The 25,775-nt window shown below is 56.2% G+C and overlaps 1 protein-coding gene across 2 annotated transcripts; it reads right to left on the minus strand.

Annotated features, from left to right (window-relative positions):
• Positions 1-687: 687 nt before the first annotated feature.
• On the minus strand, positions 688-24,985 carry TPST2 (tyrosylprotein sulfotransferase 2). Of its 2 annotated transcripts, XM_064168361.1 has the most exons (7): positions 24,885-24,985; positions 14,271-14,339; positions 9,086-9,994; positions 6,449-6,647; positions 3,873-3,923; positions 2,640-2,688; positions 688-1,894 (listed from the first exon to the last, which is right to left on the minus strand). In XM_064168361.1, the coding sequence occupies exons 3-6, from the start codon at positions 9,919-9,921 to the stop codon at positions 2,659-2,661; spliced, it is 1,116 nt and encodes a 371-aa protein (XP_064024431.1). In that variant the 5' UTR covers positions 9,922-9,994; positions 14,271-14,339; positions 24,885-24,985; the 3' UTR covers positions 688-1,894; positions 2,640-2,658. The 2 variants fall into 2 exon arrangements, with proteins under 2 accessions (XP_064024431.1, XP_064024432.1); XM_064168362.1 differs by lacking the exons at positions 14,271-14,339; positions 24,885-24,985 and adding an exon at positions 11,432-11,677.
• Positions 24,986-25,775: the final 790 nt, after the last annotated feature.

The following is a 25,775-nucleotide window of genomic DNA, read 5'->3' on the forward strand; positions in this document are numbered from 1 at the left end:
GGGAGGAGGGACTAAAGCAAGGCTTTAATGGTGTGCAGGAGCGGGAGAAGGCAGGGGGGGGGCTCGTACATTGACTCTGCAGTGGCCTCTGTAAGTCACGGGGACGGGGGGGGAGAGAAGCATGGAATCATAGAACCAAGCATGTTGGAAGAGACCTCCAGGCTCGTCCAGTCCAACCTAGCACCCAGCCCCAGCCAATCAACCAGACCATGGCACTAAGTGCCCCAGCCAGGCTTGGTTTCAACACCTCCAGGCACAGAGACTCCACCACCTCCCTCTGCAGCCCATTCCAATGCCAACCACTCTCTCTGACAACAACATCCAGCCTAGACCTCCCCTGGCACAGCTTGAGACTGTGCCCTCTTCTTCTGTTGCTGGATGCCTGGCAGCAGAGCCCAACCCCACCTGGCTACAGCCTCCCCTCCCTTCAGGGAGCTGCAGACAGCAATGAGCTCTGCCCTGAGCCTCCTCTTCTGCAGGCTGCACACCCCCAGCTCCCTCAGCCTCTCCTCACAGGGCTGTGCTCCAGGCCCCTCACAGCTTTGTCGCCCTCTTGTGGACACTTTCCAGCACCGCAACATCTCTCTTGGCTGGAGGAGCCCAGAACTGGACACAGCACCCAAGCTGTGACCTGAGCAGTGCTGAGCACAGCAACGGGAGGCGCCGAGAGGGAAGGCAGAGGCGGAGTTACTAAAGCAACACTTTAATGGTGTGCAGGAGGGGAAGGAGGCAGGGGTGGGCTCATATATTAACTCTGCAATAGCCTCTGTAAGTCTCGGGGACGGAGGGAGAGGCGGGGGGAGGGGGGGTTCACTCGCACGACAAAAGCTCCATAGCCCAGGGCGCCGAGGTGTGAGCCGCGACATGAGAGCAGCGTTAGGAGACACACAAACGCCACTGAGCGAGTCCTTCACGGGCGATCGAACGAGTCCTCAGGGCCACGCTGCACGAAAGCCTCCTCTCACCACCCCGCGGAGCACAGACTGCCGCCGCCGCCGCTGTCCCCTCCCCGCCCCGCGGAGCACAGACTGCCGCCGCCGCTGTCCCCTCCCCGCCCCGCGGAGCGCAGACTGCCGCCGCCGCTGTCCCCTCCCCGCCCCGCGGAGCGCAGACTGCCGCCGCCGCTGTCCCCTCCCCGCCCCGCGGAGCACAGACTGCCGCCGCCGCTGTCCCCTCCCCGCCCCGCGGAGCGCAGACTGCCGCCGCCGCTGTCCCCTCCCCGCCCCGCGGAGCACAGACTGCCGCCGCCGCTGTCCCCCTCCTCGCCCCGCGGAGCGCAGACTGCCGCCGCTGCTGTCCCCCTCCTCGCCCCGCGGAGCACAGACTGCCGCCGCCGCTGTCCCCTCCCCGCCCCGCGGAGCGCAGACTGCCGCCGCCGCTGTCCCCTCCCCGCCCCGCGGAGCGCAGACTGCCGCCGCCGCTGTCCCCTCCCCGCCCCGCGGAGCACAGACTGCCGCCGCCGCTGTCCCCTTCCTCGCCCCGCGGAGCGCAGACTGCCGCCGCCGCTGTCCCCTCCTCGCCCCGCGGAGCACAGACTGCCGCCGCCGCTGTCCCCCTCCTCGCCCCGCGGAGCGCAGACTGCCGCCGCCGCTGTCCCCCTCCTCGCCCCGCGGAGCGCAGACTGCCGCCGCTGCTGTCCCCCTCCTCGCCCCGCGGAGCGCAGACTGCTGCCGCTGTCCCCCTCCCAGCCCCGCGGAGGGCCGGGGAAGGCAGGCAGCGGCTGTCCCAAGGCGTGAAACGTTTGGGCCTTTGCAAATAAATGCAAATCCGTTCCTCGTAGAGCAGTCGTTTTGGCAATAGTATCAGCAAGCAATATGCTTGGATAACCGATTCCCACCGGTGTGCCGCTGCAAACGCTTCTTCGTTGGGCAACGCAAGGGCCGTTTGCAGCATCCTGGAGAGAGGAAAACAGGCTGAGAAGTCAGGGATTGATCGCATCGGCACAGCAACCTGCCTACCTAATGGTTCTAAAGCTGCCACCACCCCAAAAACATGGTTATAACCAAAAACATGGTTTATAACGTCAAGCAAGTCCCAGCTCTGGGGTGATGGGCACACATCTGCTAGTTGCATTCAGTGTTCCTTTAGCACACAGGCTGCTTTTACATAGAAACTAGCTTTGGAAGGGGTGGTTTTAGTATGACAAATGACGTTTTATGGTTTAGCTAGCTCCAAAGAGACAGAAAAAACCAGCCCAACAGCTGTATCAGGAGCAGAAAACACTGGGTAGCAGCAGCTTTGTTTCCCCTAACTGACAACAGCTGCAGCTGCTTTATCTTCTACAGGTCCAGGGCACGTCCTGAGCAATCAGCTCGTCCACACATTCCCCACATCCCCTTTTTCAATGCTTGTCCCCACAGGGACAGTCAATAAGAACCCTCCCAAGTGGCTGATTTTAATTCTGCTGAAATAATCTCATCCCAGGAGCTCAGAAGGAAAAAAAAAACCAGAAGTTCTGACAAAATCACCTCTATTGTTCTGAAAGCCCAAAGCAGCTGTGAGAGGGATCATGGGGGTGTAAGGAGCGTGCCTGGAGCAGCCTGGCTAATCCGGGCACACAAATCACAACAGCAAAATGCTACCCCTGGAGCAAAGCAGAGAGATTTGCCCAAGTCCCCAAAGCAAACACAAGGTCTTACCTGGAAATCATTAATTTTCTTAGTGAGAAGATGATGTGTTCTGAGTCACCTAGAAGAACCCAGAAACATAAGGGTCAGCTTGAAGCCACTATCTGCTACCCAAAGCACTCCCAGCAGCAAGGAAAGGAAATGCTGAGGGGACAGAATGCAGTGAGAGAGCAGAGAACCTGCAGCCTCCTGCTTTGCTGAGGTTCACCCACTGTGGGAGGCCACCTGGGAATCACCCAGGACAGTGAAAACCACAACACAACTGCCCTCCCAGTCTGCACCTTCTTGCCCAGCACTGCTAATGCAGCTCAAGCCCTCTTGTCTTGAGGAGGACACATATTGGCCAGGTAAAACCTGGCACTGCTGAAACAACAACAACCTTTTGGTGCTTAAAAAGGGACTGAGAAGAAAGCTGGGGACAGACTTCTGAGCAGGGCCTGTGGTGACAGGGCAAGGGGTGAGGGTTTGAACTAAAAGAGAATTCAGAGTGAACTAAAAGAGATTCAGAGTGCAGAGAAGGAAGAAATGTTTGAAGGTGATGAGAGTCTGACCCAGGTTGCCCAGAGGTGGGAAATGTCCCATCCTTGGCACCATTGCAGGTCAGGTTGTGTGGAGCTCAGATGTTGCTAACTGCAGGGGGTTGGACAGGATGACCTAAAAAGATCCCTTCCCACCCAAACCAGTCTGTGATTCTATTGTGTTATCTACTGCTGCAGGCAGCACTCTGGAGAGTCAAGAAGTCTCTTTTTCCTCCAGCCTGTCTGCTCTGCCTTACAAACGATTTTTGCTTATCATTTTCAAGCACTTCCCTTCGTGGAGAAAGCTCCACAGTTTCTTTTTGGCCACCTGAACACAACCACCCAGGCACAAGAACCACAAGATCTATCTGTAACCCTTCAATCAGCCAAGCCACCCTCCCTACAGCAGGCAAGACCAAGGACAGCAAGAAATGTAGGAGCTCTGGAACAGAGAGAAAGGTAAAAACAATGTCTTAAAGGGAGCACAAATGTTACAGAACTCCACTGCACGACCCCACTCATGTGAGCAGGGGGAGGAGACGAACAAGCAGCGTCTGAGGAGCACAAGAGACACAGGACATCCCCACGGACTGGGGCAGGAGAGCAGGGACAGGCTCTCAGCTGCTTGCCCAGCCTGCAAACGCCCATCAGAGGGAGCAAAGGACCAGCAGCTCAGGATTCAGCCAAGAGAGCAAAGCTTTCAAAGGGACATCAGACTCTTCCTTACCTGCAGGTGACCTTTCAAGTTGGCTGGTGTTTTATAATCCCCCTTTAAAACCTATGGGAAAAGAGAAGACTGCAGTGACCCTTCTGGGCTAGAGGCAAGTCCACCTCACCCACCTCAGTAACCATGTCCTGCCTCTCAGCATGTCTGAAGCAGCTGATGGATGTTTGATTCTCCACCGTGGTGCTGTTACTGGGGCCCTCCTTCCTGACTGGAAGCAGGCAACTGACACAAACAATTCTTCACTTCCCCTTTCAGCCTGGAAGTAGTGTTTTGGTCTTTACCATCTGCCAGTTCTCCAAATCCACCCCAACAAGTACTGAAAGGTCCACACCACAGACCCAGAGCCCCCAACCCTGCCCAGGGCAGATATTCACCCAAATCCTGCCTCCTGAAACAGCTCTCAGCAAGCACAGGGAAGAAGGAGGAGCTGTGAGAGGAAGGAGCACTTGGGGAGTATGGATCAGCTCAAGGGAAGCTCTTCCAACCTCCCAGCACTGGCTGCTCATATAGTCCCACAGGGACCAATCCCACCTGCAGGCATTCTCCTGCTGCCACCAGCGTGGCAGAGAACATCTTGCCCAGGGCACCCTCACGGGGAGCATGTGCAAAGCCAGCAGGGAACCACTCAACCCCAAAGTTTAGGTTTTGGTCCCTCACTCCAAGGAGGACGTTGAGGGGCAGGAGCATTACCAGAGAAGGGCAACAAAGCTGGTGAAGGGTCTGGAGAACAGGGCTGGGGAGGAGCAGCTGAGGGAACTGGGGGTCTTCAGGAGGGATTCAGATTGGATTCATTCAGACTGGATGTTAGGAAGAAGTTCTTTACCATAAGGGTGGTGAGACCCTGGACCAGGTTGCCCAGGGAAGTGGTAGAAGCCTCATCCCTGGAGGTGTTTAAGGCCAGGCTGGATGAGTCTGTAGACAGCCTAATCTAGTGTGAGGTGTCCATGCCCATGGCAGGGGTTTGGAACTGATGATCCTTGTGGTCCCTTCCAGCCCTGACTGATTCCATGGAGAAAGGGAGGCTGAGGGGAGAAGCCTTCTGGCTCTCTACAGCTCCCTGAAATGAGGTTGGAGGCAGGTAGGGGTTGGTTTCTTATCCCTGAGAACAATTGGTGGGACAAGAGGAAATGGCCTCAAGTTGCCTCAGGGTGAGATTTAGTTTGGACATGAGGAACAACTTCTTTGCTCCAAGAATGGTCAGACATTGGAATAGGCCCAGGGTGGAGTCCCCCATCCCTGAAGAGATTCCAAAGCCGTGGGGATGTGGTGCTGAGGGCCACAGTTTAGTGGTGCCCTGGCAGTGCTGGGTTCATGGCTGGACTGGAGGAGCTGAAAGGTCTCTTCCAACCAAACCCAATGATTCTATTACGCACAAGCAGCTCTCTGCATTTAGCTGCTGTCTGTGGCTCTGCAGCTTCTTCTTCCCAGTTCTGCTCCAGGGCCATGAGTCAATACTCAAAAAAAACCCACAAAAGGTCTTCTGGTGTTGCCTAAGTCTGTTTCCAGCCTCCACTCGCATTCCCTGCGGGACATTGGGAGTGGCTGGTGAGCAACTCAGGGACACAGCACAGCCTGCACGGTCTCCTGGGGCCAGGCTGCCGTCTGGGGCCTGAGATAACATCAGCTCACATCAGCAACTCCCACGCCTGGGTTCAGAGCTGGGCTGGAGAGGGAGGGACAGGTCAGTATCTGACACAACAGAAGCAAACAAAGCAGCACCACAAAATGGTCTGTCTGAGCCATGCCAGACTCAATCCACCACACACATCTGGTTTGGCATCAGCTTAGTGGAACTGCCTGTCTGTCCTTGTCTCCTGAAAGGAGAACCACAGCCTGGTTTGGATGGGAAGGGACCTCTGAAGCTCATCCAGTCCAACCCTCCTGCAGCCAGCAGAGACATCTGCAACTACAGCAGGTTGCTCAGAGGCCCAAAAGCCCTGACCTGCAGTGGTTCCAGGCATGGGGCAGCTGCCACCTCTCTGGGCAATCTGGGCCAGGCTCTCACCACCCTCAGTGTCAAACATTTCTTCCTTCTCTCCACTCTGAATCTGCCTCTTTTAGTTCAAACCATCACCCCTTGTCCTGTCACCACAGGCTCTGCTCAGAAGTCTGGCCCCAGCTTTCTGCTCAGCCACTATAAGCACTGAGAGGCCACCAGAAGCTCTCCCTGGAGCCTTCTCTTCTCCAGGCTGAACAACCCCAACTCTCCCAGCCTGGCTTCCCAGCAGAGCCCTTCCAGCCCTGCCAGCATTGCTGTGCCCTCCTTTGCCCCCACTCCAGCAGGTCCCTGTCTGTGATGTGCTGAGGACTCCAGAGCTGGTCCCAGCACTGCAGGTGGGGACTCAGCAGAGCACAGCAGAGGGCAGAATCCCCTCCTTGCCCCTGCTGCCCACATTGCTGGGCATCAGCCCAGGACAGGGGCTGGCTCTGGGCTGGCAGCACATGGTGTCAGCTCATGCCCAGCTTTTCACCCCCCAGCACCCTAAGAAGTCCTTCTCCATTGGGCAGCTCTCCAGAGACCACAGTTTCTCTGCTGGCAGGGCTCTGTGGCTGCCCGGGCCCCCAGGCACACTCACTCTGTGCGTGTTGTTGACAACCAAGGGGTCAGGGTGCCCATAGTTGGGGGGGTTGGCATAGGGGTCGTAGCCCAGCCTGGCAAGCATCGGCGCGATGTGGGCCATGTCCTGCAGCACATCCCCTGGGATGTGCCCAATCCATTTGGATAAAGCCTCCATGTTCACTGGCTTGATGACCTGGTCTGTTGATCTCTCTATCCTGGAGGGGAAAAGGAGAAAAGAAAGAGACAAACCAAGAGGCAAATGTTGGATTTCACCCAAAGAACAGCTTCCAGCCAGGTCTGCTGCCACCTCACACTTCCCTACCTAATCCCTGGGAGAGGTTCAGGTTGGACACTGGAAGAAGCTTCACTGAAAAGGTTCACAGATCACAGAATGCATCAGGTTGGTAGGAACCCCCCCAAGGTCATCTTGTCCAACCCCCTTGCAGTCAGCAGAGACATGTCCAACTAGATCAGGCTGCCGGGGGCACCATCAAGTTTGATCTTGAATGGGATGGGGCCTCAACCATCTCTGAGAAGCCAGGTCTGGATTTTCAAAGACTGGGACAAGCACCCCAGGAAAGTAGCTGAATCCCCATCTCTGGAGATGTCCTGGAGAGATGGAGCAGCTGCATGTCCACAGCTGCCCTCACCTCCTGGACACCAACATTCATGCCAAGCCTGCTTGTCTGGTTCACTTCCACCACTGATGAAACTTTGCTAAGCCAGACTAAAGCCTCCATTTAGGGCATAAAGAGCATTAAAGAGAAGAAGCTGGGAGCAGGCAAACACCTCTCTGGCACCCAGAGCCAGCCAGCAAGGAGGGAGTGCTGGGGTGTGTCCCACCGAGCAGGTATGACTTTTATTCTGCAATACCAGCACCAAACCTGGCAAGAACTGCTCTGCTCACCACTGAAAGCCACCCATGAACAGCAAAAGGAGGAGGTATCTGAGGGTGGGTGGAGAAAAGAGGCATTAAAGAGCTCCTGCTGGAGAGCAAGCAGTTCTTTTCAAATCAGAGCCCAGAATCATTTCTGCACTGTCAGATGACCAAAGCAGCTCCTCAAATCCTCGCCTGGTAGGCTGCTGCCTGGAGATCAACAGGTTGTTGGTGCTCAAATCATCTTCTTCTGAGACACACTAAACCTACTGCAGCAAACCTGGATGTGCTGCCACCTCTGCCCTTGAAAAACCAGACAATCACAGGATTGTTTGGGTTGGGAAAGCCCTCCAAGATTGTTGAGTTCAAGTCATCAGCCTAACAGCGCCACGGTCACTAAATTGTGTCCCCAACAGCCTTGGCCACACATTTCTTGAACACCTTCAAGGATGGTGGCTGCATGGCAATGATCAGAGGGTTGGAACAGCTCTGCTACGGGGACAGGCTGAGGGAGCTGGGGGTGTTCAGCCTGGAGAGAAGGCTCTGGGGGGACCTAACAGCAGCCTTCCAGTACCTGAAGGGAGCCTACAGGAAGGGTGGAGAGAAGCTGTTCACAAAGGCCTGCAGTGACAGGATGAGGGTTCAAGCTTGAGGAGAGCAGATTTAATTTGGATGCTAGCAACAAGTTCTTTACTATGAGGGTGGTGGAGCACTGGAACAGGTTGCCCAGGGGAGTGGTTGAGGCCCCTTCCCTGGAGACATTCAAGGTGAGGCTTGTGGGGGCCCTGGGGGTGACCTGGGCTGGTGGGGATGTCCCTGCTGACTGCAGGGGGGCAGCACTCAATGACCTCTAGAGGTCCCTTCTGGCCCAGATCATTCTATGGTTCTAGGGATAGGGTGATAGGTTGGACTGGATGATCTTGGAGGTCTCTTCCATCTGGTCAATTCTATTCTATTCTATCTTGTTCTGTTCAATTTCATTCTATTCCTTTCCACGCTTATCCCATTCAGTTCTGTTCTGTTCTATTCTATTCTGTTCCACTCCACTCTGTTCTGTTGTATTCTATTCTATTCCATTCCACTCTGTTCTATTTTATTGTATTCCACTCTGTTCTGTTCTATACTATTGTATTCTATTCTATTCCACTCTGTTCCACTCTGTTCTATTCTATTCTATTCTATTCTACTCCATTCTATTCTATTCTATTCTATTCTATTCTATTCTACTCTGTTCTATTCTATTCTATTCTATTCTATTCCACTCCACTCCACTATGTTCTGTTCTGTTCTACTCCACTCCATTCTATTCTATTCTATTCTATTCTATTCTATTCTATTCTATTCTATTCTATTCTATTCTACTCCACTCTATTCTATTCTATTCTATTCTATTCTATTCTATTCTATTCTATTCTATTCTATTCTATTCCACTCCACTCTGTTCTATTCTATTATCTTCCACTCATTCCATTCCATTGCATTCCACTCCATTCAACTCCATTCCATTCCATTCCATTCCATTCCACTCTATTCTATTCTATTCCATTCCATGATTCTCCACCACCTCCCTGAGCAGCCTGTTCCAATCCCTGACCACTCCAGCAGCAAAGAAACGTTTCCTAATCTCCAACCTAACCCCTCCCCTGGCACAATTCCAGGCTCTTTCCTCTCATCCCACAACCCGATCCCAGACAGCCAGGCACATCTGGATGTGCCTTCGCCCCTACTTCTAGCCTCACCCCAACTCCAAAGCTCCCTGAAAGCGGAGACACTCACTTGGAGAGCGACACCCCGCCGGGCTTCCCTATCAGCTCCTCGTGGTGCAGCACGGCCTCGCTCCAGGAGATGCCCAAGAACTTCATGATGGCATGCATGGACTGCTCGGGGTGCAGCACCAGCTGCTCGTAGTAGACAGGCAGGCAGCGGGACCTGCCGACCTCCAGGCACTGGGAGTACATCACCTCGATGGCTTTGTTCCACTTGGTGAGGCAGTCGCGGTAGCTGCTGAGGTCGAAGCCCGCGATGGTCACCTTGCGCGTGATCATGGAGTGCACGGAGGCGCGGCCGTCCCGCACCATCAGCAGGAACTTGGAGTTGGGGAACAGCCTGGACAGGTAGACGGAGGACTTGAGCGTGAAGGGGTCCTTGTTGCACAGGTACCTGGCCGGCTCGCCGTGCTTGGCGATCACCTCCAGGATGAAGGCCTGCATGGCGGCGTCCAGCACTTGGTCGGTGACGCCGGCTTCGTCCAGCCGCATCTTCTCGCGCCCGGACTTGGACCAGGCCTGCCGCATGGCCAGCACGCGGGGGATGATGCGGGTCTCCTCCCCGCAGCGCACCTCGGGGTGGGCGTCCAGCATGGCCCTCATCAGCGTCGTGCCGCTGCGCGGGACCCCCCCGATGAAGATCAGGGGCATCTCCTTGCTGTAGCGGTACTCGACGCGGTTGGAGTCCAGCATGACCAGCTCCTCGTTCTCGGGTCTCATCAGCCTGTGCCTCCGCTCGTTCAGGACCTGCTGGCACTCCAAAACCTGTTGGCCCAGGTGCAGAGTCACCATCAGGGCGACCACTGAGCCCACCACCAGCAGCGCCCTCCTCATGGTGACCCGCATCCTGCTCTGCGCCGCAGCAGGCTGGCGACCGTGCTTCAGCTCGCAGCTACCAACTGCTCAACCCAGCGGGCATCTGCAAGAGAGACACGGCACGGTCAGGGCAGCCAAGACCACAGGATCGCAGCAGGCACCAGCTTGGAGAAGACCTCTGAGGTCACCGAGTCCAATCTATCACCTAACACCTTCTAATTGGCACCTAACACCCATGGCACTAAGTGCCTCATGCAGCCTCCTCTTAAACACCTCCAGGGATGGGGACTCCACCGCCTCCCTGGGCAGCCCATTCCAATGCCAATCATTTTCGCTGTGAAGAACTTCTCCCTAACATCCAGCCTAAACCTGCCCTGGCCCAGCTTGAGGCTGTGTCCCCTTGTTTTGTCACCAGTTGCCTGGGAGAAGAGACCAACCCCTGCCTGGCTACAACCTCAAAATGGCATGGTCAGGGCAGCAGGAGCCACAGCCCAACCTGGTGGCACCTCGGCATGCAGAAGAGCTCCTTCTGGACGCTGACACCATGCCAGGCTTTCATCATTTCTTTCACTTATCAGCATCTTCCAGGCTATGTTGACTTCTACCCAGGAGTTAATTAGAGGTTGCCTCAGAGCACACCCAAAGAGATTATTTCTGGAGCCTTTGTGCACCCAGAAACAGGTCTGCAGCTGGGGCAAAGCTCCAGGAACGTTTTGGAGAAGAGTCTGTTCTATCCCAAGTGAAACCCAAACCCTCCCCTCTGCCCTTCTTCCTTCCAAAGCAGAGCTCAGCACACCACCATCCTCTCACTTCTCTCAGCTGCCTGGCCTGCATCTCCCTGAGCTTCAAGGTGCTACACAGGGGACAGCAGAAGTAGGAGAGGAAGCAGAAGCAGCTTTTAAAGGTCTGAGTCAGGAGAAGCAGTGACACGTCAGAACAAAACACACTGACAAGTTCAACCAAGCAAAGGCTACCAGCAACACACAGAGACAGCACTGAAGCAGAGAACTGCCTGGGTTGGAAAAGTCCTCTAAGATCACCCATCCACCCCCACCATGGCCATGTAACCATGTCCCCAGAATGCCACATCCACAGGTTTCCAGACTCATCTGGGTTGTTAAATGTCCTCCATAGAGTCATTTTGGTTGGAGAAGACCCTTAAAGATCAGCAAGTCCAACCAAGAGCCCTCTAAGATCACCAAATCCACCACCATGGCCATTAAACCATGTCCCAGAATGCCACATCCACAGGTTTCCAGGCTCATTTGGGTTGTTAAATGTCCTCCATAGAATCATTTTGGTTGGAGAAGACCCTTAAAGATCAGCAAGTCCAACCAAGAGCCCTCTAAGATCACCAAATCCACCACCATGGCCATGAAACCATGTCCCAGAATGCCACATCCACAGGTTTCCAGGCTCATCTGGGTTGTTAAATGTCCTCCATAGAATCATTTTGGTTGGAGAAGACCTTTAAAGATCAGCAACTCCAACCATGAGCCCATCAAAGCCAAGAAAAAATCCTTTTCCTCCAGAGACTTACACCAAAATCTTTGCAGCCTTCAGCTGGCATTGAGGCTTTGGGGATTCTTCTGTGTCCTGGGCTAGGATGTCCAGCAGGAAGCTGCAGCTTCTGCAAGTCCTCTGCTCTGCCGCCTGCCAGGGAAGGACTCCTGGGAACGCTGGCACTGCTTCCCACACCCTCCCCCATCCTGCTCCATTTGTGAGCTCAGGTTTTGCAATCCTCCCCTGGGCTCACCCAGGGATTTCAAGCTCTTTGTGATTCTGTGGCCGGGGTGGGAGCTGAACAGAGAGGAAGGAACAGGAACGGGACGTCCACGTGCTTTGTTCTGCTGACAGCCCAGGCAACAGCTTCAGACCCACAGCTCCAGGGAACAGCACATGGAGCAGCAGCTCCTGTGAAGCCCCTTGGGATGGGAAGCAGGCAGGAGATATATCAGACAGTCATGGAATTGTTTTGGTTGGAAGAGATCTTTGAGATGGTTGAGTCCAACCACTAACCCAGCACTGCCAAGGCACCACTAAACCACAGCCCTCAGCACCACCTCTCCACAGCTCTGAAACTCCTTCAGGGATGGAGACTCCACCACTGCCTTGGGCAGCCTGGGCCAAGCCTTGAAAATCCTTTTGGGGAAGAAATTGCTCCTCATGTCCAACCTAAACCTCCTCTGGTGCAACTTGAGTCTGTTTCTTTGTGTCCTATCACTTGTTCCTTGGGAGACCAACCCCCACCTGGCTCCAACCTCCTTTCAAGGAGTCCCAGAGGAAAACCACTGGACTGTGAGGCCAAGGAGATGCAGTGCCCAGGTTCATGTTCAGCAGTCACATCACCACCAACATTGGTTTTGTGGCTCTTTGGCATCCTAGCTGGCACCCTGGCCAACATACCCAGGTCAAAGAGTTTCAAGTGCCTGGCCACATCCTATAGTAAAGGCAAGGAGTCAAACACGGCTGCCTTTGTGTAGATGGAGATGAGAGGGGAGAACAAACAGCTCCGGCGTTTCTGCAGCAGCCAGAGGCAGGACAAAGACAAAAGGCTCCTCTGCTCCTTCCTGCCACCTCGATCTGTTTCAGTCATGTAAATATCTTCAGATGTTCACCCTAAAAAATAACTGCAAATGCCACAAGAAGCACCCCAGTGCCGGGAAGTAGGAGCAGGCAGGATTTAAGACCAGCTGGAATAATTATGCAGCCCAAGGCAGGCTAATTAGCAGGAGAGATCTGCAGCTGAGAGAAGGCTGCAGCATGCAAGTGCTCTGTTCTGAGCTTGCAGCTACCCATTCCCACCCAGATGCTTCTGGTGTGCAGCAGGAGAACAAAGGGACTTGTCAAGTGGGAGCCTGGCTGGGAGCTGGTGGTACTGGGCCCACTCCAGCAGCTCCCAGTGGGACACTGCTGCACCACACAACCCCTGCATGGTGGGGGTGGGAAGTGACCTCTGGAGATCATAGAATCAAGCAGGTTGGAAGAGACCTCCAAGCTCATCCAGTCCAACCTAGCACCCAGCCCTGCCCAACCAACCAGACCATGGCACTAAGTGCCTCATCCAGGCTTTGCTTGAGCACCTCCAGGGACAGAGACTCCACCACCTCCCTGGGCAGCCCATTCCAATGCCAATCACTCTCTCTGCCAACAACTTCCTCCTAACATCCAGCCTAGACCTCCTCTGGCACAGCTTGAGGCTGTGTCCCCTTCTTCTGTCACTGGTTGCCTGGCAGAAGAGCCCAACCCCACCTGGCTACAGCCTCCCTTCAGGCAGTTGTAGACAGCAATGAGCTCTGCCCTGAGCCTCCTCTTCTGCAGGCTGCACACCCCCAGCTCCCTCAGCCTCTCCTCATAAGTTTTGTGTTCCAGTCCTTTGTTGCCCTTCTCTGGACCCCTTCCAGCACCTCAACATCTCTCTTGGCTTGAGGAGCCCAGAACTGGACACAGCACTCAAGGTGTGGCCTGAGCAGTGCTGAGCACAGGGGCAGAAGAACCTCCCTCATCCTACTGGATCCTCTGGTCCAACTCCTGGCTCAAGCAGGGTCACCCAGGACCACAATATCCAGGTGGGTTTGGAATCTCTCTAGAGAAAGAGACTCCACAACCTCTCTGGGCAGCCTGCTCCAGGGCTCAGTGTCCCTAGGGCCCATCCTGCCTGTCCAGGGATGCTGAAGGAGCACCCATGAGTGTGCTGAGCAGCCTGCAGCAACCACAAACATTCCTGCCTCGTTTTCAACTCTTCTGCAGTTCTCCACTAAGAATTTTCCCAGATGTGTGGGGCTGGTTAGTCTGGGGGAGAAGAGGGATGGATAATTCCTCCACAGCAGAGATCCTGGTGGGAAATATCCTGGCACAATTAGGTGGCACAGCTGCTCAAGCAGAAATGACCTCCTAGTCCTTCAGCTGCCCAAGCTGGCTCCAAGAGCTTTCCATCAGGAAATCAGGGAGTTCTCCAGGCAGATCACAGCAGGGACTGGTGACAGGGAACAGAAATTCCAGTGCCAGCAGCCAACCCCAGGCTGAAGCCCTCGAGTGCAGCTTGGACAGAGCAGGACAAGGACAAGCTGTGACCCACAGCCAAGAGCCCTGTCCCTGAGAGGCTGGTACAGAGAGCATGGGGGAGGGTGGGAGCTGGCAGGGAAGTGACAGCAGAGCAGTGACAAACAAGGGCACAAGAGGTTCTGCAGGCAGAAGTCTTCCTCATTCTGCATGCTGAGCAGACCTGGCTATGAACAGGGCTCGAACCGTTCCGCAGCGGCTTGCGAAGGCATTCATGGAGTGCCAGGGGACAGCCGTTGCAGGAGACATGCTCCAGCCTGTGCCCACCACCAGAGGGGAGCCCACCACTCTGGCACGTGCCATCTACCCCTGCTTACCTTCCCCTGGGGAGCTCATTTTGCTGCTAGCCAAGCTTCATTCTGCAACACGGGTGGCCACAAAAAGACCTGCAAGGGAGGAAAAGCCACAAAGTCAGTTTATTTATCGTGGTGACAAGTGATGCTCTCCTCCTCAGCACCTTCCCCTACTCACAGCCTCTCTGCCAGCCCAGGGGAAGGTGGTGCCAGTGGAGCTGGTGGTCCCAGCGCAGTGCTGGCAGCCAGACGTGGCACAGCTTCGACTCGGCTGCCAGCCCCAAGGCATTGGCACTGCTCCACTGCGAAGGAGAAACGCAGGGAGGCAGGGAAGTGGCTGCTCCTTTAAAACATGAAGCTTCCTGGAAGGGGGAATCCTCAGGGGAGCAGAAGCAGCTGGGATGTTTAAAACCCAGGGGCAATGGTCTGAACATGTCACAGTCCCATCGCACACAAGCCTGTGGAACATCAGCCATGGCACAGAAGGCACAAAGCTCTCTCCAGCCTCACCACCCTCCCCCCATGGCACAGAAGGCACAAAGCTCTCTCCAGCCTCACCACCCTCCTCCCATGGCACAGAAGGCACAAAGCTCTCTCCAGCCTCACCACCCTCCCCCCATGGCACAGAAGGCACAAAGCTCTCTCCAGCCTCACCACCCTCCCCCCATGGCACAGAAGGCACAAAGCTCTCTCCAGCCTCACCCTTGGCATGCAACTTTTCCACAAGGACACAGCTCCTATGCCCATGAGGGTTGTACCCATCCTGGGGAGCCCAGCAGCCACCTTCATCACCTTGGCTGAAGCTGCCCTGCAAGTACAATGCGTCCCGGTGACATTGTGCCAGTCCTACTGGTGGCACAGCAGCTGTGTCCCTATAAGACACTCTGCTCCAGGCATTGGAGGGCAGAGACAGAGGGTCACCCTCCTCTAAGATGGGCAGGCAGCACGGCATCCTGCTCTGAGGTTGGATGGGCACCCTGCCCCAAGTCTGGCAGGCAGGATGGGGATGCTGCTCTGAGGCAGGTGGGAAGGATGGCACACTGAGGTGGGCAGGCAGGCTGGCACACTGCTCTGAGGCACACAGGCAGGATGGCACACTGCTCTGAGACACACGGGCAGGATGGGGACCCTGCTCTGAGGCAGGCTCACAGCATCTGCCCAGGAGCACAGGCTCACGGTGAGGCTGCTGCCGCTGGGTCCTTCTCCCAGCCAGCTGCCCGCTGCTGCAGGAGCATGTCCCAGCCTTGGAGGACGAGGCTGAGGACACCTCCAGCAGGGACACTCACTGCTGTTGCAGCCAGCCCGGAGTCTCCTCCTCCCCTGCCCAGCCGCTAAGCCAACCTCACACTCCCCTCCGCTTCAGCACTCGGCAGAAAGCAGAGGGAAACTCCACCCAGCACCAGCTCGGCCAGACCTGCTCCTTCCCTGCAAGCCTTCTGCTCCAGCCTGACCTCCATCAGCCACCCGGGCTCTGCATGAGACTTGCAGGACCTCTGCACATCATCCAGCTCACCCCTAGCTGCGCTTCTGCGGTGCCACAAAGGAGCTGGCACAGGGAGCAGCAGTGCTTGAGGCAGCCCAACCTGAAACATCCTGCTCAGGAAATGGCTTCCAGCTCTTGCTTGTGCACAGACAGACACACGGACACACACACATACATACACACACTTGCAGACTTCCTTCCTGACCCCCCCCTGTGGACACCGCGGCTGAGCGAGCACCAGCGGCAACCGCAGCATCCACGTCCTCCTTTCACCTGCTCTTCTGCAACGGGCAAAAACCACCAGCACTGCCAACACTCAGGCCCTCTGCACAGCCTGGCACCATCTGTGCTGGTGAAGCAACGCCCCGGGGCTGTTTTTAAAGGCAGCGAAGTGTTACAACCAACCAACAAAACCAAACCAACAAAGGATGGGTTTGGTTGGGAGGGACCCCAGAGATAAGAGAATCAGAGAATCAGTCAGGGTTGGAAGGGACCACAGGGATCAGAGAATCAGTCAGGGTTGGAAGGGACCACAGGGATCATAGAATCAGTCAGGGTTGGAAGGGACCACAGGGATCATAGAATCAGTCAGGGTTGGAAGGGACCACAGGGATCATAGAATCAGTCAGGGTTGGAAGGGACCACAAAGATCATAGAATCAGTCAGGGTTGGAAGGGACCACAGGGATCATAGAATCAGTCAGGGTTGGAAGGGACCACAAAGATCATAGAATCAGTCAGGGTTGGAAGGGACCACAAAGATCAGTCAGGGTTGGAAAGGACCCCAAGGATCACAGAATCAGACAGGGATGGAAGGTACCCCAAAGATCAGCCAGGGTTGGAAGGGACCACAAGGATCATAGAACCAGTCAGGGTTGGAAGGGACCATAAGGATCACAGAATTAGTCAGGGTTGGAAGGGACCCCAAAGATCACTGAATCATAGAACCAGTCTGGGTTGGAAGGGCCCAAAGATCACAGAACCAGTCAGGGCTGGAAAGGACCACAAGGATCACAGAATCAGTCAGGGTTGGAAGGGACCCCAAGGATCACAGAACCAGTCAGGGTTGGAAGGCACCCCAAAGATCAGTCAGGGTTGGAAGGGACCCCAAGGATCACAGAACCAGTCAGGGTTGGAAGGCACCCCAAAGATCAGTCAGGGTTGGAAGGGACCACAAGGATCCTAGAATCAGTCAGGGTTGGAAGGGACCACAAGGATCATAGAACCAGTCCTCAGTTTTGGGCCACCTCATGCCAACTACACCTTCATCTAGAAAGGTTGGACCAGATGATCTTCGGGGTCCCTTCCAACCTGGCATTCTGTGAGCTGTGATTTCACCTCCAGGGATGAGGCTTCCACCACCTCCCTTGGCAATCCCTTCCAGGCTCTCACCACCCTCATGCTGAAGGACTTCTTCCTAACATCCAGTCTCAATCTCCCCATTTCCAGCTTTGTTTCATTCCCCCCAGTCCTATCCCTACCTGACAGCCTAAAAAGTCCCTCCTCAGCTTTCCTGTAGGCCCCCTTCATACACTGAAAGATCACCCAGTTCCAACCCCCCTTCCAGGGGAGCAGGGACACCTCCCAGTAGTTCAGGTTGCTCACATCCTCATCCAGCTCATCCACATGGTTTAATAGCCATGGTAGTGCCAGGTCGATGGTTGGACTTTGGTTATTCAACCAAACCAGTTCTATGACAAGAGGAAACTGCCTCAAGTTGATCCAGGAGAGGTTCAGGTTGGCTACTAGGAGAAAAATCTTCCCCAGAAAGGGTTCTCAGGCACTGGAACAGGCTGCCCAGGGAGGTAGTGGAGTCACCATCCCTGGAGGGGTTTAAAAGAGGTGTGGATGTGGTGCTGAGGGCTGTGGTTTAGCAGTGGTGCCTTAGCAGCAGTGGTGGGATTGTGAGCTCCAGGCAAGCAGCTGGACTCGATGATCTCAAAGGTCTCTTCCAACTCCAAGGGTTTTATGGCTCTATGAAATGATTGCTGTTAACTTCAACTTCCCCAAAGGATTTAGGTGTGGCCTGGAAAAATTTAGCTCAGCCCTCCCCCCCCCCCCCCACTGGTACTCAAATCAAAGGCTGAGAGATTGCAGAAGTCTTTGTGGCAACAGAGCTGCAGAAGCTGTGGTCAGTAGGAAATGTCCTCATAGATCTAAACTCACATCTTTACAAATCAGCAAAAATCTCCTTCTGTAATTGAGAGTCTCCACTCAGTCCTCAGGGGGAAGCCAACACAAAAACAAACCCAGCCTGCCTGAGGGTGCCTGCTGCCAACCCAGCCTCAGCCCACGCTCTCACAGAACCACTGAATGCATCCAAGGACCCTTGAAGGTCATCTTGGCCAGCCCCTGCAGTCAGCAGGGACATCTCCAACTAGATCAGGTTGCTCTAGGTCACATCAGGTTTCACCTTGAATGCCTCTGTGAGCTCAACCACATCCCTGGGCAACCTGGTGCATTGTTTCACCACCCTCACTGTGAAGAGCTCCCTCCTAATGTCCAGCCTAAATCTACTCTGCTTATGCCACATTTCTCCTAGTCTTCCCAAGAGGTCTTTCAAAACACTCAAAGGCTCTAAGGCATCTCCTTTAGCAGTCCTGAATCATAGAATCACAGAAGCAAGCAGGATGGAAGAGACCTCCAAGCTCATCCAGTCCAACCTAGCACCCAGCCCTATCTAGACCATGGCACTAAGTGCCCCAGCCAGGCTTGGCTTCAACACCTCCAGGGACAGTGACTCCACCGCCTCCCTGGGCAGCCCATTCCAATGCCAATCACTCTCTCTGCCAACAACTTCCTCCTAACATCCAGCCTAGACCTCCCCTGGCACAACCTGAGACTGTGTCCCCTTGTTCTGTTGCTGCTTGCCTGAGATGCTCAGGTCCTGAGGAGGAGGCAGCAGCGAACAGCAGAAGGATGAAACAAGCCCCAGGGGAGGAGCCTTTATCAGGAATAGTGTGGCCAGCAAGAGTAGGGAAGTGATGGTCCCCCTGGACTGGGCACCAATGAGGCCACACCTCCAATATCAGGTTCACTTTTGGGCCCACTCACTTCAAGAAGGACATTGAAGGGCTGGACTAGGTCTAGAGAAGGGCAAGGAAGCTGGAGAAGGGTCTGGAGAACAGGGCTGGCTGGTGAGGAACAGCTCACTTGGGGGGGGGGGGTTCAGTCTGGAGAAAAGGAGGCTGAGAGAAGACCTTTTGGCTCTCTACAGCTCCCTGAAAAGAGGTTGCAGTGAGGTGGGGTTGGTCTCCTGTCTAGAATCAGGTGACAGGATGAGAGGAAATGGCCTGAAATTGTGCCAGGGGAGGGTTAGGTTGGAGATGAGGAAAAATTTCTTTGCTGCAGGAGTGGTCAGGGATTGGCACAGGCTGCCCAGGGAGGTGCTGGAGTCCCCATCCCTGGGGGTGTTCAATAAACCTGTGGGCATGGCACTCCAGGTCATTGCTTGCTGGCCATGCTGGTGCTGGGTTGATGGTTGCACTGGATGATCTTAGAGGGTCTTTTCCAACCAAAGCAATGTTATGATTCTCATTCTCGTTTCAAAGCACCTGGAGCAAAAACCAAACCAGAGAATTTAGAACCTTCACCAAGAGGTGGCTGAGCAGCAGGCACTGAGCAGGCTCTGCCAGCTGCTGGTGCTCCCAGGATGGCCACAGCTCACCCCAGCCCTCTTGCACAACCCACAGCTGGTGCTGCTCACACAGCGCTCTGATCGATGCCCGCAGCATCAGCCAGCTGGTGGGAGCAGGGTTCACCCTTCTCTGCCCACCCTGATCCATACCACAGCTGCTCACAGCAGAACAGGAGGTTTGGGACAATCATCTCCCAGCAATGGTCAGAGGCTCCAGGTGGTTAAAGCAAGAAGCTTGAAATTCAGCTGCTCAACAGAACCTCGCAGCACTCAAAAAGTCCCCACGAGAAGTTCCTTGCAGGACACCACATGGCAAGAAGAGCAACACCACTGCAGAATGGGGTTTGCTTGTGGAAGCTGAATCATAGAATCACAGAATCAAGCAGGTTGGAAGAGACCTCCAAGCTCATCCAAGCCAACCTAGCACCCAGCCCTGGCCAAGCAACCAGACCATGGCACTAAGTGCCTCAGCCAGGTTTGGCTTCAACACCTCCAGGCACAGCAACTCCACCACCTCCCTGGGCAGCCCATTCCAGTGCCAATCACTCTCTCTGACAACAACTTCCTCCTAACATCCAGCCTAGACCTCCCCTGGCACAGCTTGAGACTGTGTCCCCTTGTTCTGTTGGTGGTTGCCTGGAAGAAGAGCCCAACCCCACCTGGCTACAGCCTCCCTTCAGGTAGCTGTAGCCAGCAATGAGCTCTGCCCTGAGCCTCCTCTTCTGCAGGCTGCACACCCCCAGCTCCCTCAGCCTCTCCTCACAGAGCTGGCAGAGGGGAGATGTGAAGAAGAAGTTGTTTGCAGTGAGGGTGCTGAGACACTGGCACAGGTTGTCCAGGGAGGTTGTGGAGCACAGAATCACCCAATGTGATCCTTGATCACATTGGGTGATTCTGTGCTCCACAACCTCCCTGGAGGTGTTCAAGGCCAGGTTGGATGAGGCCTTGAGTGACCTGTTCTAGTGAGAGGTGTCTCTGCCTATGGCAGGGGGTTGGAACTGGCTGAGCTTTGAGATCCCTTCCAACCCAAACCATTCTATGAGTCAATGATTTCCTTTCAGCTGAAGGCACCCAACAGGATGCACCAGTCAGGGTCCCTCTCCAACAATGATGGCTTAGCAAACTCTACAAGGTGAAACCTTGAGCTGAACCTGCTGGAACAGGCTCTAAATCACAGCAAGAGATTGATGGGCATCCCATGGCACACTGGAATTGGCTTTTTATTACTTGGAGGCTATTATGATTAGGAACAAAAATCCCCAAACATGTGATTATCCTGCTCAGTGCTCCAAGGCTCCTGAAATAACCAAAATCCCACCAATTTCAAGTGTCTTTGCTCTCCCAACCTCGAGTTCCAAGCACAGCAATGGCATTTTATCACCCAGTGATGGAAACCACACTGCCCAGAGGTGCCAACCCCTCTCTGAGGCAGAAGCCTTTGCCTTAAACTGTCTTATTAATAATGAAAGGCCCAAAGTGAAAGCTGCTGGCATCAACCTCAGTGAGGCACCAACCTCAGTGACCTGGCACAAACCACTTCACCCCAGCACAGCTCCAGCAAAGCTCCAGCAAAGCCAGGAAGGAAAAGGGCTCAACAAGTTCCCTCTTGGGGCTCACCAAGTTCCCTCTTGGCTCAAGGAGCAGGGTCAGGGATCACAGAATTGATTTGGTTGGAAATCTTCTCTAAGATCATCGAGTTCTCCCCTATGGCAGGGGAGTTGGAACTAGATAATCTTTGAGGTCCCTTCTAAACTAAACCATTTTATGGTTCTATGACAATCACCACCCTGAGACCACTGTGGCCATCAGACCATGTCCCCAAGTGTCATGTTCACACGTTTCTTGAACACCTCCAGGCATGATGACTCCACCACCTCCCTGGGCAACCTATTCCAAAGCCTGACCAGGAGGCTCAGCTGCTGCTGGAAGGACCAAGCCAGGGAAGCAGGGTACAGCCATGGGTGCTGGAGCAGGAGGGATGTCTGTGACCCTCCAGTGACAGAAGGGACAACCCCACAGATTTCTTGTTCTGCACTTTGAAAGCATTTGTGCTAGAGCAGGAGAGGAGCTCTGTGCTTCACAGGGATGCTCCTGACTTTTAATTAACCCACAGCTCCAATTAACAGAGCTTCACCTTTACTTAATTACTCTGCAGTCGTTGCCTCAGGGGGACAGAGGCAAAGGCAGCCTGGGTGATACCTCAGGAGCAGTGACAGACAGACACACTGCCACATTCATCCCCCTTGCACCCTGACCAGTAGCCCTCTCATCCCAGTGTCCCTCCCAAGAGTTGGATGAGGGGTTCTTGGCAAGCACAGAGCTGTTCCCCACTCTTTCAACCCCCACCCCTGGTCCTAGGGAGGTCCCAAGGAAGCCACTAGAGAGGAGGGGAGCTCAAGTTTGCAGCTCCTCCCATGAACTCACCAAAAGTGACTCATCCTGCCCAAAACAAGACCCTCCCCATGGTGGGCAGAGACACCAGAGAAACTCCTGAGCACCTTCCAAACATTTTCCATGCCCACATGCCAACCTGTAAGGCTCCACGAGCCCCATCCTCACGGCTGCCCAGGAGCAGGGCAGGCAAAGAAAAAGTTGTTTCTGCAAGAGAAACCCCAAAAACCTCAAATTTGCTTAAGAAACAAAATCACACTGTTTTATTTCCTCACACAGTGATAGCAGCCATGCCCAGAGCTGAAGGCACTGCCTGAGGGTCATGGCACACACACCTTGGGCAGCAAGGTGGCGGAGGCATGGTGCAGCACCCACCTTCCTGCATCCCTCTGCTCATCCCTGCCCCCATGTCTGTGAGCACAAGGTCCTCAGCATGTCCTCTGCCATAAGGACAAGCAGGTTTGGGTGCTGCCCAGCAGCATCTGCAGATGTGGCCTCTTGCTCCATAGGGTGCAAAGCTCCCGAGGAGGATACGGCACAAGCTCCAACCGAGCCTTGTGAAACTGGATGAGGGAAGGGGAACTGAGTCCTGCCCAGATGTGCTGCTCTGTGCACCCCGGGGAGCACATCCAAGAGCTTCATGGCTCAGTTCCTGCCTGCAGGAGCCCAGCTCCTCTGCTGCCACTGACAGCTGCAAATGCTGCCCTTCCTCCTCATGCTGTCCTTCCTCCCCACGCTGTCCTTCCTCCCCATGCCACCCATGGCAGCAGCCTGTGGTTGGGGCATCTGCAGGGGTTGACCTGCTGGAAAGCAGCTCTATGGAGAAGGACTCTGGAGTCCTGGTGGGCTTCAGGCTGCCCATGAGCCAGCAATGTGCCCTTGTGGTCAAGAGGGCAAATGGTCTCTTGGGGTGTATGAAGAAGAGTGTGGCCAGCAGGTCACACTCTGCCCTAGTAAGGCCACATCTGGAGTACTGGGTCCAGTTCTGGGCTCTCTAGTTTAAGAGGTCCCATTCCAGCCCTCACCATTCAGGGGGCTGCAGCAGCTCCAGAGCTCACGAGTCGTGGTCAGTTCCCTCGTGCCATGCTCATGTGTGGAGTCCCCATTCTGGGTCTGGGCTCAAGCCTGGGAACCAGCCTCTTGCTTCACTTCAGAGGGCTGTGGCTTGAGCAACCCTCTGCTGCTGTTGGTGCTTCTTGTTTGCAGACCCTGCAAGGGGGCAAGGGGCAGCTGCTCAGTGGCCTTGTGGCACGGTGCATGGCTCCACAAGCAGGGCCACTGGCCAGGTCCTAGCAGTGATCCCATGATCCCAGTATGGTGGGGGTTGGAAGGGACCTCTAGAGATTACCCAGGGGCTGAAGCAGGGGCACCCACGGCAGCCTGCCCAGCACCCACCAGGTGGGTTTGGAATCTTTCCAGGGAACAACAAGAGGGAAGCTTCTCAATCCTCAGAGCCTCCACTGGAGTTTCTCCAGTAGTTCCCTGTCTCTCTTGAACTGGGAACTCCAGCACTGGACCCAGTCCTCCAGATGTGGCCTCACTAGGACAGAGCAGAGGGGTAGGAGAACCTCCCTCACAGCCACACTCTTTTTGATGCCTCCTAGGAGACCATTTGCCTTCTCTGCCATGAGGGCACGTTGCTGGCTCCTGGACAACCTGAAATCCATGCACAGACTGTGGGGGGTGGTCAGGAAAAGCCAGCACTGCAAACCACCCCCAATTTCAGAGGCTGCTCCCCCTCTTTAGCACCCTGAAGGGCTCCTCTCCCTGCCTGGTGCCACACATCCCCCACGCACAGGCACACTGGCAGAGAAGCCTGCTCGGAGGAACCATCAGAACCTGCGTTGGCACTTGACAAGCCCTCCCTTCCCCCTCCCCCCAGCCAAGCACCGCTGCAGCATTCCCAGAAAAGCAGCAGCAAATTTTGGAACCCTGCTGGCACCAAGCCCGCTCCTGGCCCCGCTCGGTGCCCGCACAGCAGCCGGGCCACGCCGTGGGGACAACTCCAACACCCCTCCGTTAACGTGCGGGCAGCTGGCAGGGTCGGGCCGTGACTCGCAGGAGACGACAACATGCGAAGGGGTTTCCAGCTGCGAGATGCTGTTTTGGACACAGCCCCAGCGCGCAAAGAAACACAGTGGGGGGCAGAACAAAGCCCCACGCAAGGCTAAACCCAGCCCTGCCCACGGCGGTGCCCCAGCTCGCCCTGCCCACGCTGGGACTGTGTTGCCAGCAGCCTCAGAGAGCAGCACTTCGGCCACCGGTCCCAAGCTTGCCATGGAAACTGCGTGGATCTTGCGGCACCATGGGGCAACAGCCCCCGGCGCTCGCCTCTGCACAGCGGGCACTGCACAGCACTCACCCAGCACCCTGCGGCTCTCGCACTCAGCACCCTGAACGAATCCGGTCCCCCGGCGCCGCTCCGGTTACCCAGCACCCTTCCATTCCTCTCACTGACCGCCCTCTCCGTTCCCAGCAGCCTGCATCTCCCCAAGCACCCCGCACCACTCCAAGCATCCAGCACCCTGCATCTGGCAGTGCTATGAGCACCCAGCACCCTCCACCTGCACCACTGCGAGCACCCTGAACTGCTCTGAGCACCCAGCGCCGAGCACCCTGCACCTCCCACGCACCCAGCACCAACCCGAGCGCCCAGAATCCTGCATACGGAACCGTTCTCTGCACCCCACACCGAGCACCCAGCACCGAGCATCCTCCATCCCCGCCCCGAAAGCCGAGCATCCTGCACAACCCAAGCAACCAACACCCCGCACCTCTCTGTGTACCGAACGCCCCGCACCGAGCACTCTATGCCCGCCCAACACTGCAACCCCCGCACCGAGCTCCCTGCACCAAGCATTCTGCATCCCCCACCGAGCACCCAGCACCTCTCCGTCCACCGAGCATCCCGCATCTCCCCCGCGCAGAGCACCGACCATCCCACGCCGCCCTGCGCACCGGCCGCTCTTGCACCGAGCACCTTGCACAGCCAGTACCGAGCGCTGCCCGTCGCGCTCCCGCACCTCCCGCCGCTCCCGAGCACCACCCCGGCAGGAGGGGAGTGGGCACCGTGCTGCCACCGGAGTCGATCCCCACCTCCCCCGGTTACTCATCGGGGCCACCGTTACCGTTATCGTTGCCGTCACCGCTGCCAACGGTCCGGAGCGGCGCGAGACGCGGCGACGTCACGCGCACGAGGGGACGGGACCCCCGGGGCCGCGCATGCGCCCCGAGGAGGCGGTGGCGGCGGCACCGGGAACGCGCGCGGGCGGGCGGCGGTGATCACGTGGCACGCCGGCAGCGGGCGGGTACCTGCCACTCACGGTGCGTGCCCGCGGCGCACGGGCGCGCTCTACCGGGCAGCCGGGGCCGGGACACCGCAGTGCCCGAGGGACCGGCAGCGGCCGTGTGCCCGCGACGCACGGGTGCGCTCTACCGGGCAGCCGGGGCCGGGACACGGCAGTGCCCGAGGGACCGGCAGCCGCCGTGTGCCCGCGACGCACGGGTGCGCTCTACCGGGCAGCCGGGGCCGGGACACGGCAGTGCCCGAGGGACCGGCAGCGGCCATGTGCCCGCGACACACGGGTGCGCTCTACCGGGCAGCCGGGGCCGGGACACCGCAGTGCCCGAGGGACCGGCAGCGGCCATGTGCCCGCGACACACGGGTGCGCTCTACCGGAGAGCCAGGACCGAGACACGGCAGTGCCCTAGAGACCGGAGATCGCCTTCCCCAGGGTGCTGCTGCGCGGTGCGTGGTGCCCGGCAGCACTGTAATCGGTGTAATTAAGTGTAATCAATGCGATCGCTAATTAGCAGATTGGGAACAAGCCCCGGAAGGTGCCTCCCCGGCACGGGAAACGAGGAACGGGTCCCGGCGCGAAGCGCTGGGTGGGGCGGGAACGACGTTGAGGACTTGGGAGGGAAGATCTCCCTGAACCTGGCTGGGGTCCTTGGTTGACGGCAATTAGCGCCGGTAATTAGTGGCCTCTCCCGGGCAGCCCTGCCGCAGGCTGCTCACA

Source organism: Pogoniulus pusillus, chromosome 30 (assembly GCF_015220805.1).
Source record: "Pogoniulus pusillus isolate bPogPus1 chromosome 30, bPogPus1.pri, whole genome shotgun sequence".
NCBI classification, from domain to species: Eukaryota; Metazoa; Chordata; class Aves; order Piciformes; family Lybiidae; genus Pogoniulus; species Pogoniulus pusillus.

What these genes read in the sequence shown, in the direction of transcription:
- TPST2 (XM_064168361.1), bottom strand. Translation starts at nt 9,921, where the DNA reads ATGCGGGTCACCATGAGGAGGGCGCTGCTGGTGGTGGGCTCAGTGGTC. An exon ending in GGCGGGGTGTCGCTCTCCAA is followed by an intron (nt 6,648 to 9,085) that starts GTGAGTGTCTCC and finishes TTTCCCCTCCAG; the next exon opens with GATAGAGAGATCAACAGACC. An exon ending in TTGTCAACAACACGCACAGA is followed by an intron (nt 3,924 to 6,448) that starts GTGAGTGTGCCT and finishes CTTTTCCCATAG; the next exon opens with GTTTTAAAGGGGGATTATAA.